A 19589-nucleotide genomic window follows, 5' to 3' on the forward strand; every position below is an offset into this window, starting at 1 on the left:
TTGAATGCATTCATAAAGTACTTAATTTTTAAACATTTTTAGTTTAAAAAAAGGTTTCTGATCACCTTTTTATTTGAATATAAGTTATCTGTTTTTCATTAAGCAGTTCTGACCAAGCTAATGAAATTAAACAAGTAAGAGCTAAGCTAATGAAACAAACAAAAATATGGAATTTATTTTGGAAAATTTTTACTGAATTAATTCAAAGTCAAAATCGAATGAAGGTTTTTTTAAAACTAAAAAGACGTACAAAAAGCGATTTGTCCAGTTTAACTTCTTTCATTAGAATAACCATGACCAATTTCTCCTTTTATTTATCATATATGGAATTGTAATTTATACTTTATATTAAGAAATATTTACTATATAAAAACTTTATCTCCACTAGAAGATATTTTTCTTACAATTCTGAAGAATTAACAAATTTTATATTTTTTGTGAATGTCATTGGATATCCATGTAATTCACTATTTAATTCAGTTTAAAATATCTCAGCTTTACTATAAATTGAAATTGAACTTATTAACCTGAAAAAATAATGAATTACCAAAAAATTATCAGATATTTTAATGTGATTATTTATTATTATGACTAGATGTTTTAATGTGATTATTTATTATTATGACTTAAATTAAAACTTGATTTTTTTTAAGTCATTAGAGGTACGACTTCAGTATGATGTTGAAGATATTATTACCCCAGAACCCGAAACAAGTCCTCCATTTCCAGATCTCTCATCTCAGCTTCCTTCTTCAAGGAGTCTTTCCGGAAGCACTACCACTGTGGCTAGTGAAGGAGTAACAAAGGACAGTATCCCATGCCTCAAGTAAGAGTCGCTACCAAATTTTAGAACAATTTTACATATTAATCCTATAATTATTTGAAACTGTGTCAAATAAAATCATTTTTGTCTCTCATTAAGTTGTTGTCAAGTAACCTACAATCCACCAAAGGGTATCCTGGTCTTTTCTTTGAATATCCATGAAGGGGACACAATATTTTCATTCTTTGTTACTAATTCATATATTTCTTTCCGTGAAGGACCCTAAAGAAAACATGGCTTTGATAGAATGGGAAGACATTTGGCAGGGCAGAAACTTGACCACTTGCTTAGTAGTTCCCAATTGAAAAAGTATATTTGGGGAATTTATTCCGCTTTCTTGGAATCAAAAAGAAAGCCAGGTTTACTATCTACTACAAGAATACTATGGTAGAAAAAAGGGTTTCTCTCATGATTGCTAGGATATTGCTCAATATTTCTTTCTTTCTTTTAACTGATGCTATTTGGTAATAAATTATATTCTCTCGGTATATCTAAACAAAGTTTAGTGTTATTATCAAATAAAACTTAATCAAGCCCATAGTAATATTATCTTAATTGTTTTTATGCCTTTTAGTAATAGGGTATGAAAGAATGCAGTTTCCTTAAATTACCAATTACTGCTTCTACATCATCAAACCAAAAGTTTTTAGTATTAGCTGGTTGGAGAATTGAGCCTAAACAAGGAATTTCTCTGAGCCTCATATGAAAATACCAGCACACCTCAGTGATACTGTAGGTTTGGTTCCAGACTACAGCAATAAAGCAAGTCACATGAATTTTTTGGTTTCCCAGTGCATATAAAAGTTATGTTTATTATACTGTAGTCTATTAAGTGTGCAATAGTGTTATCTAAAAAACAATATACATACTTTAATTAAAAAATACTTTATTGCTAAAAAATGCTAACCATCATCTGAGCCTTCAGCGAATTGTAATCTTTTTGCTAGGCAGAGAGTCTTGCCTTGATGTTAATAGCTGCTGACTGATCAAGGTAGTGGTTGCTGAAGGTTGGGGTGGCTGTGGCAATTTCTTAAAATAAGACAATGAAGTTTGCTGTGTCGATTGACTCTTCCTTTCACAAACAATTTCTCTGTAGCATGCAATACTCTTTGATAGCATTTTACCAGAGTAGAACTTTTTTCAAAATTGGAGTCAATCCTCTCAAACCCAGCCACTAAGTTTATCTGATATTCTAAATCCTTTGTTGTCATTTCAACTGTCTTCATAGCATCTTCACCAGGAGTAGATTTCATCTTAAGAAACTTTGCTCATCCATAAGAAAAAACTCCTCATCCATTAAAGTATCATGAGATTATGGCAATTCAGTCACATCTTCAGGCTCCACTTCTAATTCCAGTTCTCTTGCTATTTCTACCATATCTACAGTTACTTCCTCCTCTAAAGTCTTGAGCCCCTCCAAATCATCCATGAGGGTTTGAATCAACTTCTTCCAAACTCCTGTTAATGTTGATATTTTGAACTTTTCCCATGAATCATGAATGTTCTTAATGGCAACTAGAATGGTGAATCCTTTCCAGAAAGTTTTAGTTTACTTTGCCCAGAACCATCAGAGGAGTCACTATCTATGGCAGCTATAGTCTTACAAAATGTATTTGTTTAATAAGATTTGAAAGCCCGAATTACTACTTGATCCATGGACTGCAGAGTGGATGTTATGTTAGCAGATATGAAAACAACATTAATCTCATTGTACATCTTCATCAGAGCTCTTGGGTAACCAGGTGCATTGTCAGTGAGCAGTAATATTTTGAAAGGAATCTTTTTTTCTGATCAGTAGATCTCAACAGTAGGCTTAATATATTCAGTAAACCATGTTGTAAACAAATGTGCTGTCATCCAGGCTTTGTTGTTCCATTTATAGAGCACAGGCAGAGTAGCTTTAGCATAATTCTTAAGGGCCCTACAATTTTCAGAATGGTAAATAAGCATTGCATTCAACTTAAAGCCACCAGCTTTTGAAGTTTTGAAACCAGGCATTTACTTCTCCTCTCTAGCTATGAAAGTCCTAGATGGTATCTCCTTCCACTATAAGGCTGTTTTGTCTACATTGAAAAATCTGTTGTTTAGTGTAACCACCTTCATTAATTATCTTAGCTAGATCTTCTGGATAACTTGCTATAGCTTCTATGTCAGCACTTCTTGCCTCACCTTGCACTTTTATGTTATGGAGTGGCTTCTTTCCTTAAACCTCATGAACCAATCTGCTAGCTTCAAACTTTTCTTCTGCAACTTCCTCGCCTTCACAGAATTGGTGAGAGTCAGGGCCTTGCTCTGGATTAGGCTTTGGCTTAAGGGAATGTTGTGGCTGGTTTGATCTTCTATGCAGACCACTAAAACTTTCTCCATAGCAGCAATAAGGCTGTTTCACGTTCTTATCATTCATATGTTCACTGGTGTGGCAATTTTAATCTCTTTCAACAACTTTTCCTTTGCGTTCACAACTTTTTGGCCTGTCTTGGCTTTTGACATGCCTTCCTCACTGAGCTTAATCACTTTTAGCTTTTGATTTAAAGTGGGAGACATGAGATTCGTCCTTTCACTTGAACACTTAGAGGTCATTGTGGTGTTATTAATTGGCCTAATTTCAGTATTGTTGTGTCTCAGGGAATAGGTAGACCTGAGGAGAGGGAGAGATACAGGGAATGGCCAGTCAGTGGAGCAGTCAGAACACACACCTTTATTAAGTTCTCCGTCTTATATGGACGCAGTGTGTGACGCCCCAAAACAATTACAATAGTAACATCAAAATCACTGATTACAGATCACCATAACAAATATCATAATAACGAAAAACTTTGAAATGTTGTGAGAATTACCAAAATGTGACACAGAGCCATGAAGTGAGCAAATGATCTTAGAAAAATGGTGCCAATAGACTTGCTCAACACAAGGTTACCACAAACCTTCAATATGCAAAGAACACAGTATCCGTGAAGCACACTAAAGCGAAGTGCAATAAAACAAAGTATGCTTAAATCTGAATCTGCTACTCAAGGAACTTGAGACAACTAATTTTTTCATTTCTTATGAAAACACTTTCGGAAAATTTAAAGATAAGATTTCAGGAGCAAAATCAGTTTACCATACACTTAGCAGTTGCTATACTTTGTAATCATTGATTTTTCCCAAAAAATTTTCTTGGGAAGTAAGAAAAGGAAATATAAGCTGGCATTACTGGTAGGAAAATCTACGAAGAGGAAACATCATCATAAAATTTTAGCAAATGGGAAACTTTCATAATCTTATAATTTCACATATTTAATTTTCCCTTCATATCACTTAGCTTCATGTAATTGATTTTTATTAAAATGAAAACCGGAAAGAGAGCAAGCAGTTCTACAAAGCTCAAGAAATCATTGTAGGTTGATTTGTTTATTAACTAAGAAGACCAGTCATTAAAGTGTGGGTCCTCAAATGACCTAAATATTTTTCTATAAAATTTTTAAAATTTAAAAGAAAAGGATAAGAGAGAAAAACTAGTGAAATCAACAAAAATCTGGTAGTGAAGATGAAGTAAGCAGTAACAAGTGTTGAAGCATTTAATGTTAACTTAAAAAGTAGCAGAGACAATCTTAAGGGTAATCAAGAGAACCAAAGGGAAAAAAATCAATATAATCCTACATTATGTATATAACCTTCTAGGGACCAAGCAGCAGAACTGATCTAAATATGTTATTCTGTGCATCACATCATTTACAAGTGGTTCTTGAGTTGATATAATCCATGCTTTGCTAAATTACGTGTTGGCATCCATCCCTAAATGACTTTCCTTTGCTGGATTTAGATTTCCATATACCTTAGCTCATAAATAAGCATTTAAACTAGCCAACTCTTCATTTTTGGCAGTATTACAGTTCTTATCAATATTCACATTTATGCAATTATTTGACTTTTTTTTTTTGCCTTTGTGCCTCCTAGTGTATAAAACGGGTGGTCATGATAAGCATCATTAAGTGGGTGATATTTAAACAAAAAATAGATGAGGGAGCTGGCTGAAGACTATCTGGTGGAAAAGTGTTCCAGGCAGAAGGCACAGCTAGAGCAAAAGACTTAAAGTGCCTGGCATATAAGGAGGTCAGTGTAGGCAGAACAAAGGGAACAAGGTGGATGTAATGGGGAGCGTAGTAAAAGATGAAGTGAGATAGGTAATACAGGGCCCATTATAGGCCATTGGAGGACATTGGCTTTTATTCTTAATTAAACGGGAAGTCATTATAGGGTGATGAATAAAGAAGTGACATAATCAAACTTAAATTTTAAATTCATCACTTCGGTGGCTATGTTGAAAATGGATTTTAGGGTGGAAGGGAAGGCTAGAAGGTGGGAGATCAGTAAGGAGGCTATTGCAGCTAAATAGAGATGATATTAAGAGCTGGAAGATTCAGCCAATAAAAATACAGGATACCCATTTAAATTTGAATTTCACATAAACAGTGAACATTTTTTAGTATCAGTATATCCCAAATATTGCACGGGACATGTTTACAGTAAAAAAAAAAAAAACTTATTTATTGTTTATTTGAAATTCAGATTTAAGTGAATATCCTGTATTTTTGTCAACTGTAATTAGGATGGTAGCAGTAGAGAAGTAAAAAAGTGGTCAGATTTTGGATATATTTTGCAGGTAGCACCAACAGCATTTGATAATTGATTGAATGTGAGGTACAAGAGATGGATATTAGTCAAGGATGACTTTAAAGGTTTTTTAACCGAATAACTGGAAAGATAGGAGTTGCTATCAAATGGAATATAGAAGCCTGCAGGTGGAGCAAATTTAGAAGGAATTCGGGTTTTGGATATGTTGAACTCTTAAGTTGGGTGGGAGATTAATGGTCATTCTTTTTATTGTTATGCATTATGAGTTATATTCATATATGTAACAATTATTATATAAGAAAAATAATTAAATGTTAAAAATACTATCCTCAAAAGGAAAAAAGTGATAAAGGCCAGTTGGAGTTGTGGACCTGACTGACTGAAAACTCCTGAAAGAAAAAACTAAGGAATCACAAGTGGCTTGATGTATTTTGAGAAAACTAGAAGACACTGTTCACCTGCATACTGCCCTCAATGTCTGGTGTTGTATATTTCTGTAAGAAGATTCTATGTAAATTCTGAAGATAAGCATGAGCATACTTACTTAAACTGTATGTGATAGAACTACTTTTTCTTTTTCTTCTAGTGTTAAGACACGACCAGTGCGGATGCCTCCAGGGTATCAAGCAGAACTTGTTATTCAGTTGGTGTGGGTGGATGGTGAACCTCCCCAACAGATTACTAGTCTTGCTGTAAGCTCAGCGTATGGAATGTAAGTAGCTAACGTTCTAATTTGTATTATTTATCTCATATGTTTGATGTATTTAAATGTTTCTTTTAAAATACTTAAGTGAAGTCCTAAAAATGGAAAGAAGCCCTTATCTGGATTTTTATTAGATTGGAAATGGTATAAGAAAAATAATGATTTAAATATAAACTGTGGTTATTTGTTCTTTCTTGATGTCAAACTTGTGATAATATTCCCACTTTTAATGTTGTTAGGATGTTATTACAATTACATTTTTTATTTTTTATATTTTCTATCCTTTTCCTTCTTGTGTTTCATTTTGGATACTTTCTTCTGACTTATCTTTTAGAGTTCACTAATTTTCTCTTCAACTGTCTCTAATCTGATGGTAGATCCACCCATGGAGTTCAATTTCAGTTATTTTCAGTTTTAGACCTTGCATTTGGTTCTTTTTAAAGCTTCCTGTCATCTTCCTAAATTATCATTCTTTTCTTTTACTTCCTTGAAAATGTTGAATATGGTTACTTTAAATATGTGTTTGATAACTCCAAGTCTGGTATCTAGTTTATTATTTGTCTTGGTTTTTGGTCACATTATATTGTCTTCATATAACCTAGGTTTGCTTTTTGGTTTTGTTTATTTTTTTTGTAATTGAACATTATATGAGCATTGTATACCATCATACATACAGTCATGAGTCACTTAATGATGGGGATATGTTCTGATAAATGTGTCCTTAAACAGTTTTGTCATTGTGCAAACATTATTGAGTGTACTTTACAAACCTAGATGGTATAGCCTACTACACACCTAGGCTTTACTAATCTTATGGGACCAATATGGTATATGCAGCTCGTCATTGACTGAAACCTTGTTTTGCAGCACATGACTGTATAAACATTATAGAAATAATTTAAGGTTTTAAATGAAGTTTATCATCCTCCAAAAAGTACTTACATTTCCTCTGACAGGCTAAGCTAAGAGGCAGTAGAAGGCTTAGAACAACATAATCCAATCATACATCCTATCTTTGAAAGTTGGATTGTATTTCCTTTAAGAGCTAATTTAATTCTAATTAATTCTTAGTCCTAGGTTATAGCCCTCCATAGAAATTGTGCCAAATTATATTCCCACCAGCGATGTTTGAGAATGCCTGATTCCCCACAACCTGTCTAACAGTAGTATATAACCAAACTTTTAATCCCTGTCATTTTGTTAAGAGGAAGTATGTTATTGTAATATTACTAGACTTTTCTCACATCGTAAGTGGCATTGAACACATTTTCCTGAACTGTGACATTTCTGTTTATATTCTTTGTCCATTTTTCTGTAGAGTTGTTGGTCTTTCTCTTATAGTTTTGTGAAAACTACTTAGGTAGTAGGAAAGTTAGCTTTCTCTGTGATGTAACTTATAAATATTTTCCTTGCTTTTGTTTGCTTTCTGACTGTTTAGGATGGTTTTTTCCATGCATAAATTTAAAAAAAATTTTAAGTAATTCTATTTTTTTCTTCTTTTATGGATCTAGATTTTGTGTCATATTTAGAAAAGCCTTCCTCACTTCAAGATAATAAAAATTATTTTATTTTCTTCTAATATATTGCTTCTGTAATATATTTAAGTATTTATCTGGAATTTATTTAGGTATAAGGTATGAAATAGGGATTAAACTATATTTCTTTCCTGATGACTATGAGTTGTACCAATACCACTTCCTTAATCCTTTTCTTTTTCCTCTAAATTTGGAATTATCTTTTATCAAATAATACATTTTATAAATATATTTTGCTCTATTTCTATACTTCTCAGTCTGCCCCTAAGCTAAGTCTGGTGAGCTCTAAAAGAACTCTTTGAAGCCGCCTGACAGGGGGACTAAAATAAAATCTTATCTTGTATTCCTGAAGTGTTTGGGGGGTGGAAGATGTATATGAACATAGATATTAGGAGCTTGCTTCTTGACTGAAAAATTCTTTGGTAGGAAAGCTGGCAGGAAGGGAGGAGAGGAAGGGAGTGTGGGACAGCCGATAATCCTGTTATTTTGTATGGCAGAAATATATGCTTGTCCTCTAGCCCAAGAAGTTACCATGCAAGATGGCCGAGCACAAGCCATTTTCAGTGTTTCCTACTCAAGAGATTGACCTACAAAGGCAAAGGGATGGCAAAATTAAGAGGCTATGAAGGTATATTTCCAGGTTGGGAAGCTGAAGCTTGTTAGAATAAGTCAGTTAAAGAGCATACTTCCCATGTAAAGTAACTGTGGGGGTGACAATCACTACAGAGCCTCTGACGAACCTACACTTGTCTGAGAAAGACAGCTTGGACACCTGCCTCATAGACATATTCACCTGCCAAAAAACTCCAGCTCAAGTGGCTACCCATATAAATTCTACTAAAGTTTTAAGGAATAAGTAATATCAGTATTATACAAAATTTTTCTGAGAATTTTGAAAGAAAAAATCATATTCATCTCATTTTATGAGCCCCACATAACTTGATGCCAAAACTTGAAAAGGGTATTACAAAAAGTGAAAATTATAAGTTTATATCATGCATGAACATAGATGCAAAAATTCCAACCAAAATATAAATATAGCAGTAAAAAATTACATATCATAACCAAGTTTGGTTTACAACAGGAATGCAACATTTAACATTTGAAATAAACCGGTGTAATTCATCACATTAACAGGATAAAGTAGAAAACCATATGATTAAGCCATAAAATGCAAAAAGCAAAAACATTAGATAAAATTCAACATCTATTCATGATTTAAAAAGAAACAGTTAACTAACTTAAACAAGAAGGAAATTTCCTTAATCTGATACATGGCAGCAAATATCATTCATACAATGTTGAAAACAAGACGAGAACAGCTGCTATCACCACTTCTATTCACATTGTGCTGGAGGACCTAGCCAGAGCAATATAGGAGGAAAATAAATAGAAGTTATATGGATTAGAAAAGAAGGAAATGGAAAAAAAATTATGATTGTGTATGTAAAGCATCTAAATAGTCAGCAGATAAATTATCAGAATTAGTCATTGAGTTTAACAAAATTGCTAGATATGAAGTCAATGTAAAAAGTATATGTAAGTCCATATACTTAAAAAATAGAAACTAAAATTGCATAAAAATAAAGATTACATTTACAATACAGTAAAAATAATAAAAGATCTAGGAATGCATCTAATAAAAGATGTTCAAGACCTCTATACAGAAAACTATAAAACTTAAATTATAGAACCTAAATGATGGAATGGAAAATTCAGTAATACTATAAAGATGTCAGTTTTTCACAAATTGATCTATAGATATACCACAATACCAATATAAATTTCAGCAGATTTTTTTCCTTGAAATTTAAAGCTGGTTCTAAAACTCATAGAGAAATGCAAAGGGCCACAATTAGCTAAGACAGTATTGAAGAAAAACAGAGTTAAAAGATTTGCTCTACTAGAAGACAAGACTTATTAAATAAAGCTATATTAGTCATGACAGTGTTTTTATTGGCACAAAATAGGTAGGCAAATAGACCAAAGGACAGGATAAAGAGCTCAGAAATAGATCCAGGCATATATAGGTAAATTGGTTCTTCAGATGAATGGAGGAAATGACTGTTTTTTCCCCCCAATAAATAATACAAAGTCAATTGAATAATTATATAAAAAAATGAAATTTGACTCTTTTTTCCCACTGTACACAAAGATTCTAGAAGATATTATAAGAAAATATCTTCCTAATGCTTAAGTTAAAGAAATATTTCTTCAACATTACTCAAAAAGTATTAACCATAAAAGAAAACGTTAAGAACTTGGAAAAAGGCATCATTAAGAGAGTGAAATGGCAGGACAAGGAAGAAATATTTGGATTAATTGCATCTGACAATAGTCTCATATCCAGAGTGTAAAAAGAGTCTCATGAATCATCAATCAGAAAAAGACAAAACAACTCAGTAGAAAAAAATGAAGAAGAAATTTGAACAAATGTCACAAAATAGGATATCTAAATGACAAATATATTTTCATGTATATATGAAAAGGTACACAACCCCATTTGTAATATTGGTAGTGTTTTCAAAGATATTTAGTAGCAGGAATTCTCATACACTATTGCTGAGGGTAAATTGATGAATCTACTTTATAAAATTGTTAGCCTTATTTACTTCATTTTAGCATACATATATCTGCATACCCCGCAACGCAAAAGTTTCATTTCTAGGTATATACCCAATGAAATGTAAGTACATGTGCACCAAAAGACAGTAGCATTATTTGCAATGGTAGTATTATATTTATAATAGTCCCAAATTACCAATAATCAAATGTCCATCAGAGTAGACTGAATAAATAAATTATAGCATATTAATCCAGTGAATTCTACAGCAATGAAAATGAATGAACTACATTTACATGCAACAATATATAAGAAAGAAGCCAAACATCTATCAAAAACAAGCAAAACTGAATTTTGGTATAGGAAATCAGATTCTAGGGGAGGAGAGAGGAGTAATAATTGGGAGGAGCATGAGGCAGCTACTGGTAACATTCTATTTCTTGACCTGATGTTAGTTACATGGGGTTGTTCACAATAATTCACTGAAGTGTACAATTATGTACACTTATATTTTTGTATGTTATACTTGAATAAAAGAGTAAAATATGAAGAAAATTGTTTTTAAATAATTAATTTTATTTTTAGAAACTTATTTCATAAATATACTCAGTATTTGAGTGCAAAGTAACTTATGAAGGATATTCATTGTTGTATTATTAATACAAAAAGACTAGAAGCAACCTAATTGTCCATCAACAAAGTTCTAGGTAAATAAATTAGAGTACACACAAATATTGTGAAGCCATTTATTTTATTTATTTTTTTTTTTTTAATTTTTTGTTTATTGTAGTAACATTGGTTTATAACATTGTAAAAATTTCAGGTGTACATCATTGTACTTCTATTTCTGCATAGATTACATCATGTTCACCACCAAAATACTAATTATAACCCATCACCACACACATGTACCCAATTATCCCTTTCACCCTCCTCCCTCCCCCCTTCCCCTCTGGTAACCACCAATCCAATCTCTGTCCCTATGTGTTTGTTTATTGTTGTTATTTACTACTTAATGAAGGAAATCATACGGTATTTGACCTTCTCCCTCTGACTTATTTCACTTTGCATCATGCCCTCAATGTCCATCCATGTTGTCACAAATGGCTGGATTTCATCGTTTCTTATGGCTGAGTAGTATTCCATTGTGTATATATACCACAGCTTTTTTATCCATTCGTCCCTTGATGGGCACTTAGGTTGCTTCCAAGTCTTGGCTATTGTGAATAAGGCTGCAATGAACACAGGGGTGCATGTACCTTTGCAAGTTGGTGTTTTCAAGTTCTTTGGATAAATACCCAACAGTGGAATAGCTGGATCATATGGTAGTTCTATCGTTGATTTTTTGAGGAATCTCCATACTGTTTTCCATAGTGGCTGCACCAGTTTGCACTCCCACCAGCAGTGTATGAGAGTTCCCTTCTCTCCACAACCTCTCCAACACATGTTGTTTCCTGTCTTGTTAATTATAGCCATTCTGACGGGCGTGAGGTGATATCTCATTGTAGTTTTGATTTGCATTTCCCTGATAGTTAGTGATTTTGAACATCTTTTCATGTGTCTGTTGGCCATCTGTATATCTTCTTTGGAGAAATGTCTGTTCAGGTCTTTTGCCCATTTTTTAATTGGGTTGTTTGTGAAGCCATTTAAAAAATTAGCTTCCTGTGAGTTTCCGTAGAATAATTACCAAAATATATAGTCAAGTTAAAAAAATCAAGATTCAGGATATTATTTACACTATGCAACATTTTTTTATCTCTAATATGCTATAATATAAAAATGCAAAATACATTTTTAAAATTCCTACACATTGATAAGAAAAAAATAACCCAATCAAAAAATAAGCAAAGTATATACACAGGCAGTTCACAGAAGAAAAACAAATGGCCAATAAACATGAAAAAATTCTAAACTTTACTAGTAACAAGGAAAAAATAAAATAACAAAATAGAAATTTTTGTCCATTATGTGGGCAAATTTTTAAGGATTGCTAATATTTTCTGTTAACAAGAATATGAGGAAATGGATCCTTTCATATGCATATATATCTTTTAAAATAAAACCAAATGTATCTTTTGACCCTGAAATTCTAATCTTACTGAAATTTTTACAATTTCTGGAGACTCTCACTTATACACAATTTTGTAGAAGGATCTTCCTTGTGTCATTATATGTAATAGCGAAATATTTGCCACCTCTGTAAATGTCTATAAATAAGAAGATACTTTTCTAAAAACGTTATTTTTGTACCATAGAATACAATGCAATAGTTAAAGAACACAAATAAGGAAATATCTCTTAGACATATTGTGAAAACAAGAAAGTTATAGAACAAAAATATGTGCTTGTTAAAACATAGAAAAAGGGCAAAAAAGAGATAAACAAAACTGTTAATGGCAGTAATCTGTGAAAAGGGGATTGGCATATAGTGGGTTGATTAACGGGGACTTTTATGTTTTATTGTTTGAATTTTTTAAAGTAAGAATATTTCAAGTATAATTTTTAAAACTTAAAAAAATAAACAACAAGAAAACTTGGTGCTGTGCCTCTGAAAAACACCTTCCTTAGGGGTTTAGGGATGTGAGTTGGTGAGAATCATTAGGTACCAGAAATGGTTAGAAAAACTTGGACCTCTGAAAATACTCACTCCCTAGAATGCATCACTCCCTAGAATGCAGGGGAAAAAATTCCTGCCCTTATTCAATTTATATTCTAGTCAGGGTATGTAATAATGGAGGTGTATAATATACTGTGACTTGAAAGTCATTAAGAAGAGTAAATATAGAAATTGATAGAATGCAACAAGGTAACTGAGAGAACAAAATGTGTGGAAAAAAGAGGTTGAGAAATCAAAGTCATTGAAGGAATCTAATGAGAAGATTAAATGTGATTATTTCACTTTTATTCTAAAGATAAAAGGAATTATGTTGAGTCAGCTCTGTTATTATCAGCTCTTCTTCTTCCCATAATTTCCAGAGGATACAGAACCATAGAGCTTGATGGTTAGAGTTAGTGGAGAGCTCTGTTTTTTTTTTAACTGAGAAAATCTGTAGTGTTAAAGAGCATAAACGCTAGAGGCAGATTCTTTGGGATTCAAATCCTAATTCTGCTACTTTCTAGCTGTTGGATCTTAGAAAAGTTACTTAAGCTTTCTGTGCTCAGTTTCCTTACCTGTGAAATGAGGATAAAATGTTGAGAGGATTAAATGTATTAACAAATATAAAATGTATCTTTTAGGCTCAGAGCAGGATACACATGACATATTGAAAATAGGATAATTTGAGGATTTTTTAAGTAATGGATTATTTATCTAGGATGTAGAGAAACAGCAAGAGACAGTGTAGTATCCCAGGGCTAGAAAGAACAGTGCTTTATTACCACCTGTCAAAGAATAACTCAAAGACATAGTTAATTATTACCATGTTATTTACTTGAATACAGAGTAAACCAATAATAGGTGATTTTTTTCTAACAAATACAAAAACAGAATTTACATATAAGAAAAAGAAAAAGCAGAGAAAGAAAAATCACAGATGCTTTCTAAATAATGAACTTTGTGTTTTCCTTTCATTGGGTAAGATGCTAATGAGTTAGCAGATAACAAAGAGACCAGTCAGGGTATTTGCTCTTGGGCAGCTGTATGAATCATCAACTAAAACAGTTTTAGTTATTTATGGCTTCTCCAGAAGACCTTAGCTGTTTAATTTGTGACGTATATGTCAAAGACATTTTCTGTATTATGTTTGTCATCATTTAGGAATACTTCCATCTGCGTTATGCCAGATCTGTACCATTTTTTGGTTAGAATTCTCAATTCCATCCTTTTGGTCAAACTCATTTCCTAAGCTGGCTGATCATGAGAGCCTCAGCCTCTTTGTGAAGCAGATTATTAGTTGAATTGTGCCCCAGGACAATGGCTTTGTAGCAACATTTGAGTACCTGACATTAGATATCAAAGAAGGACAAAAACATGAAAATAATCACAATTATTATAAAAAATATTTGAAAATCACTTACTGTCTGATATCCTACTTGGCCTAAGTCTAAGTGGGAGAATAAATCCCAAGGATCAATGTAATCAAGTTTAGCTGAGTAGTCCTGTTTTTCCATTGATTATTGACTGTTCTACTCTTTTGAAGAATTTACCAAGGGGCAACTGTTAAGTCAGAAACTGTGCAGGGTCTGAGATTGTTCCCTCTTACAAGCTAGTTAATTAGCCTGCCACACTTTTGTGTGTTTATTTATTGACAGAAAACAGGCCTCTGGCTCAGAGACAAAGGTAGTTTATCATGAACAGCAAAAACAGCAGCTAGAGCAACATCTTGCATCAGTTCCCTGAGCCTCAGCACCAACAGGGTAACATGGTGAGGGACAGAGGGTACCTGCATATACAGTGGTATTACAAAAGAAGAACTCTTAAGTTTTAAAAACTCAGATCTGAAAATGGGTCTGCTGGTGACCTGTCCTTCCTCCCATCTGGAGAGAGACACCTTGTCTTTACTCTGGAATGTAAGCAAATCTTCTCTGGGGAAGTGAAGGAGGGTCTTTATCTTTACTACCCTGTATTATCTCCAGGGAGGGAGCTACCTCTAAGCTTTACTATCCTGGGATGTCTCCTTATACAAACATTGTTAACTTGGCTATAAATGCCTTCACTAAGAGGACCCAGACCATGGAGAATGGTCTACCAATAGTAATACGATGAGGAACCTATTGTACATTATTATTTAGGAATAATTTAGCCAATTTGTTTGTATTAATCTGTGAGACCCTTAAAGCTTGAATTGTTTTCCTTGCCATTTGAGTCTATGATCAGAGATATATTGCGGACTTCTCACTTTTGTTTAGGAAGTTTCTTCTAGAATAGATTCTTGTCAGAACCTTTGAAATCTGATGTCTTGTACTTTTTTGGGTATATTTCCATATTAGGCTTTTAATAAAATGTGAGTAACTGAGGATTTTTCTCTGAACTTGGAAAGATAATATAACAAATTTAAGAGTTGAAAATTGATCTTACCATTTCAGTGTCTGTTTCTTAAGAACGAGGACATTCTTTTACATCATAAGCACAGTACATTTATTAAAATCAAAAAATTCTACTTTGATTCAATACTATTATTGACTCCACAGAACATATTCAATTTCTGTATTTGTCCAAATAATATCAATTATACTAGTTTTTCCCAGAACAGAATGAAATCCAGGATTTTACATTGCTTTTAGTTTTTATTTCTTAATCTCTTTTAATCTGGGACAGTTCCTCAGCATTTATTTGGGTTTTTTGACCTTGATATTTTTCAAGAGTACAGACTAGTCATTTTGTTTAATGTACGTCAGTTTGAATTTGTCTGATATTTTCTCATGGTTAGAATCAAATTAAGCATTTTAGCAGGTATACCACAGAAGTAAGGTAGTATCTTTCTCAGTTTATCATTTCAAAATGTACAAGATGATGGTTTATGCTAACATTAGTGGTGCTAATTTTGATTGCTTGGTTAAGGTGATGTCCACTAGGTTCTCCACTATAAAGTTATTATTTCCCATTGTAAATAGTAATTCATTTATGGAGAGATATGTGAAATTATGTAAACATCATCTTCATCAATCTTTCACCCATTAGTTTTAGCATCTGTTGATGATTTTCTAACTCCATTATTCTCCCTATATTTATTAATTAGTGTTTTACTGGTTAGAGAGCATAACTTCCTATCCTATATAAATATTTATTTATTCGCTTATTTACATCAGTAGGGAATCATGGATTTCTGTTTTATTCAGTGAGTTAAGATCTATTACTGTCATTTGTTGTGATGCTCAAATTATCCCAGATTTAGCCATATGGAACCCCATCATGATGGCTTCTGTGTCCTTTTGATGTGTTCCCATCATTTTTTTAAGGAGGTTCTTGTTTTCTGGTACTATATGATGTTCCAGGTTTATCTTAAGATTCCTTACCCTAGCCCTGAAATCAACTTTTCTGCAAGGAACTCTGGAGAATTCCAGAGAATATTATTGGAGAATGTTATTTAGAAACTAGTATGTGGCACATATATACACATATATATATACACACACATACACACAAACACACACACACTCAAATACTGTATATATGTATATATTTATTTATAAATATATATTTGTATGTGTATATATATATTTTTATGTATGCTTGTGTGCCAGATATTGGTTTCTAAATAGTATTCTCCCATATATGTGAATATATATATGTGTGTGCATGAATGAGTGTCTAATTCTCTTATTGCTTGGAAGCTTACCAGTATATGAATACATCACAATTTGTATATCCATTCTCCTATTAATGCACATTGGGTTATTTCTATTTGGAGGCTATTATAAATAAAGCTTCTCTTAACATTCTTGTACACATTTTGGGGGACATGTACTTTCATTTCTATTGGTAAATACCTAGGATTGGAATTACATGGTAATAGAATATGTTTAATTTTAATAAGACACATCCAAAAATTTTCAAAGTTTATACAGTGTACATTCTAACCAGCAGTATGTTAACATTCGGTTATTCCACATCCTCACTGATAAATTTGGTGTTGTAAGTCTTCTTAATTTTAGCCTTTCCAAAGGGTCTGAAATAGTATTTTATTGTGGTTTTATTTTGTATTTTTCTGATGACTAATGATGTTGAGCACTTTTTTCATGTCTGTTGATCATTTGTGTGTCTTCCCTTAGGGAGTATCCATTCAAATCTTTTACTCAATTGTTTTTCTTTTTATTGTTGACTGCAGAAGTTTTTAAAAATAAATTCTGTATTCAAGTCCCTTTATTAAGTATATGTGTTGCTAATATTTTCCCCCAATCTCTGACTTACGCATCTATTTTTCATGGTGCCTTTTTATGAGAAGATTTTAATTTTGAAGTAACTTAAGTTACCGATTTTTTATTTTATGTTAATTGCCTATTGTGTTCTTTTTAAGAAATCTTTGCCGACCCCAAGGTTGTTTGTTTGTTGTTGTTGTTTTAATAGAAGTTGTATAACTGTTGCATTTATGTTTAGGTCTGTGATCAATCTCAAATTAATTTTTGAGTATGATGTGTAACAAACAGTTGGTTTCCTTTTGTCCACATAAATTCAGTTGTTCTAGTACCATTTGATAAAAAGATCCTCTATTCTCCATTGAATTCTTTTGGGGTGGTTGTCAAAAATCAAGTGCGGGTCTATTTCTGGAATCTCAACTCTGCACCATTAATCTATGTTTCTCCCTATGCCAATACCACATTGTCTTAATTAATGTAGCTTTGTAGTAAGTCTTAAAATCAGGTAGCATAAGTCCTTCAAATTTATTCCACTTTTTCAAAATTGTTCTGGCTATTCTAGGTCTTTTGAATTCCTGTCAGGAACACAGCTGAGCTGTTAGGTGTCAGAGTAGCTAATTAATACAACAGTGAGCCAAAATTAAGTCATTAATCAGTTACTTTGAAGGTGTAAGCAAGAAGCTACAACTGGAAAAAGCATGAACTCCTCCCTCTTCTATTTTCCCTCCACGGAACAACATAGCAGTTGAGGGTCAAGTGGATCAGCTCAGGCATAGAGTTCTTCTCACTGTTGAGGTTGCCCCAAACAAAAGGCTCTGGCAGTCTTATGGTCAAAGGAGAGGGTGAGGGGGGAGGGCTAGGAGTGGAAGAGTATAGGGTACAGAGTCAGAGTGGGGAAAAGTGTCTTCAGAGTCTCCCCCTTTCCCCAATAAGGATATCTCAGCAGAGGCGCTTGAAGAAGACTTCTGCACAGGCCTCAGAAAAGTAGACCTAGCAATGAAGGCACTTGAGCTAGGAATGCAAATGGGCATAAAAACATGACCTGCCCAGAAAACGGGCCTGAATCTTTGACTGCAACTTCCTTCAGAGACGGCCAATGCAGTTTAAGACCAGAGTAAGTCTGGTCTTAGGAGGTCAGCTTTCCCCTTGAGAGGCCTGCCAGGTAAAGCCTTTGTAATTGCCTATGGTGAGACCTGAAAACTCACACAAAGGTTTTTAGCCAGGAGCTGGACTCCTCAATTTCCACATACATTTTAGAATCAGCTTGTCAATTTTATCCAAAAAAGCTTGCTGAGATTATGAATGGGGTTACATTGAATCCATAGAAAATTTGAGGCCAATTGGCATGTTCATATTATTTAGTCTTCCCCTCTATAAACATGATATAGTATTCCATTTATTTGGCATCTTCATTTCTCTCAGCAATGTTCTGTAGTTTGCGAGTATACTGTTCTTCCGTATATTTTGTTAAATTTATCCCGAAGTATTTCATATGTTGATGCTATTTTAAATAGTATTATTTTTAAATTTGTTTTCCAATTGTTCACTGCTGGTTTTTAGAAACTCCAGTGTTTTTGTGTATTTAACTTGAATCTTATAACCTTGTTAATTCACTTATTGGTCCTAGTAGTTGCATGTGGTTTCCTTAAGATTTTCTACATAGATAATCATGTCTCTATGAATAGGATCAATTCTACTTTTGACTTTCCACTCTTTATTTCTTTTTCTTGCCTTGTTGCACTGGTTAGGACTTTTAGTACAGCGTTGAATAGACATGGTAAGAATGGACACTTTGCTTTCTTCCCAGCCTTAGGGGGAAAGTATTCAATATTTCACCATCAAGAATATCATGAGCTCTAGACTTGTCAAAGATGCCTTTTAATCCTAATTTGCTGAAAATTTTTATCATGAGTGGCTTGTGGATTCAATCAAATCCTTTCAATGTATTAATTCAGGTGATCATATTGTTTTCTCCTTTATTTTGTTACTGTGGTGAATTACACTGATTAATTTTCAAGTAATGTACTATTATTGCGTTCTTGGGATAAATCCCACTTGGTCACAATATATTACCCTTTTAATATGTTACTGTAACTGTATTTCATATGACAATTTGTTAGGAATTTCTTTTGATGAGGAATATTAACCTCTAATTTTCTTTTCCTGTAATGTCTTTGTCAGGTTTTGGTATCAAGATTTTTAGGCTTCATGAAATGAATTGAAAAATGTTCCCACCTACTCTACTTTTAGAAAAGTTGGCATAAGATTGGTATTATTTCTTTCCTAGATGTTTGACAGAATTAACCAGTAAAGCCATCTGGGCCTAGAGTTTCTTGTGGGAAGGTTTTAATTACAAATTCTATTTTTAAAATAGATATATGGCTATCCAGATTTTCTGTTTCTCCTTGTATCAGTTTTGGTAATTAGCCCTGAGCTAACATCTGTTGCCAATTCTCCTATTTTTCCTGAGGAAGACTGGCCTTGAGCTAACATCCATGCTCATTTTCCTCTACTTTATATGTGGGATGCCTACCACAGCATGGCTTGATAAGC

The 19589-nt window shown here is 33.1% G+C and overlaps 1 protein-coding gene across 2 annotated transcripts in view; it reads left to right on the top strand.

Annotated features, from left to right (window-relative positions):
• The window catches only part of STXBP5L (syntaxin binding protein 5L), a 338252-nt gene that overhangs the window by 209522 nt on the left and 109141 nt on the right, over positions 1-19589 (top strand). For both annotated transcript variants that reach the window (XM_087439668.1, XM_087439669.1), the window contains exons 16-17: positions 654-826; positions 6027-6152. In XM_087439668.1, the coding sequence (XP_087295794.1) occupies positions 654-826; positions 6027-6152 (299 nt within the window). The remainder of the gene's footprint in view (positions 1-653; positions 827-6026; positions 6153-19589) is intronic.

This window comes from Ceratotherium simum, chromosome 15 (assembly GCF_057802395.1).
Source record: "Ceratotherium simum simum isolate JZ-2026a chromosome 15, ASM5780239v1, whole genome shotgun sequence".
In the NCBI taxonomy this organism is placed as follows: Eukaryota; Metazoa; Chordata; class Mammalia; order Perissodactyla; family Rhinocerotidae; genus Ceratotherium; species Ceratotherium simum.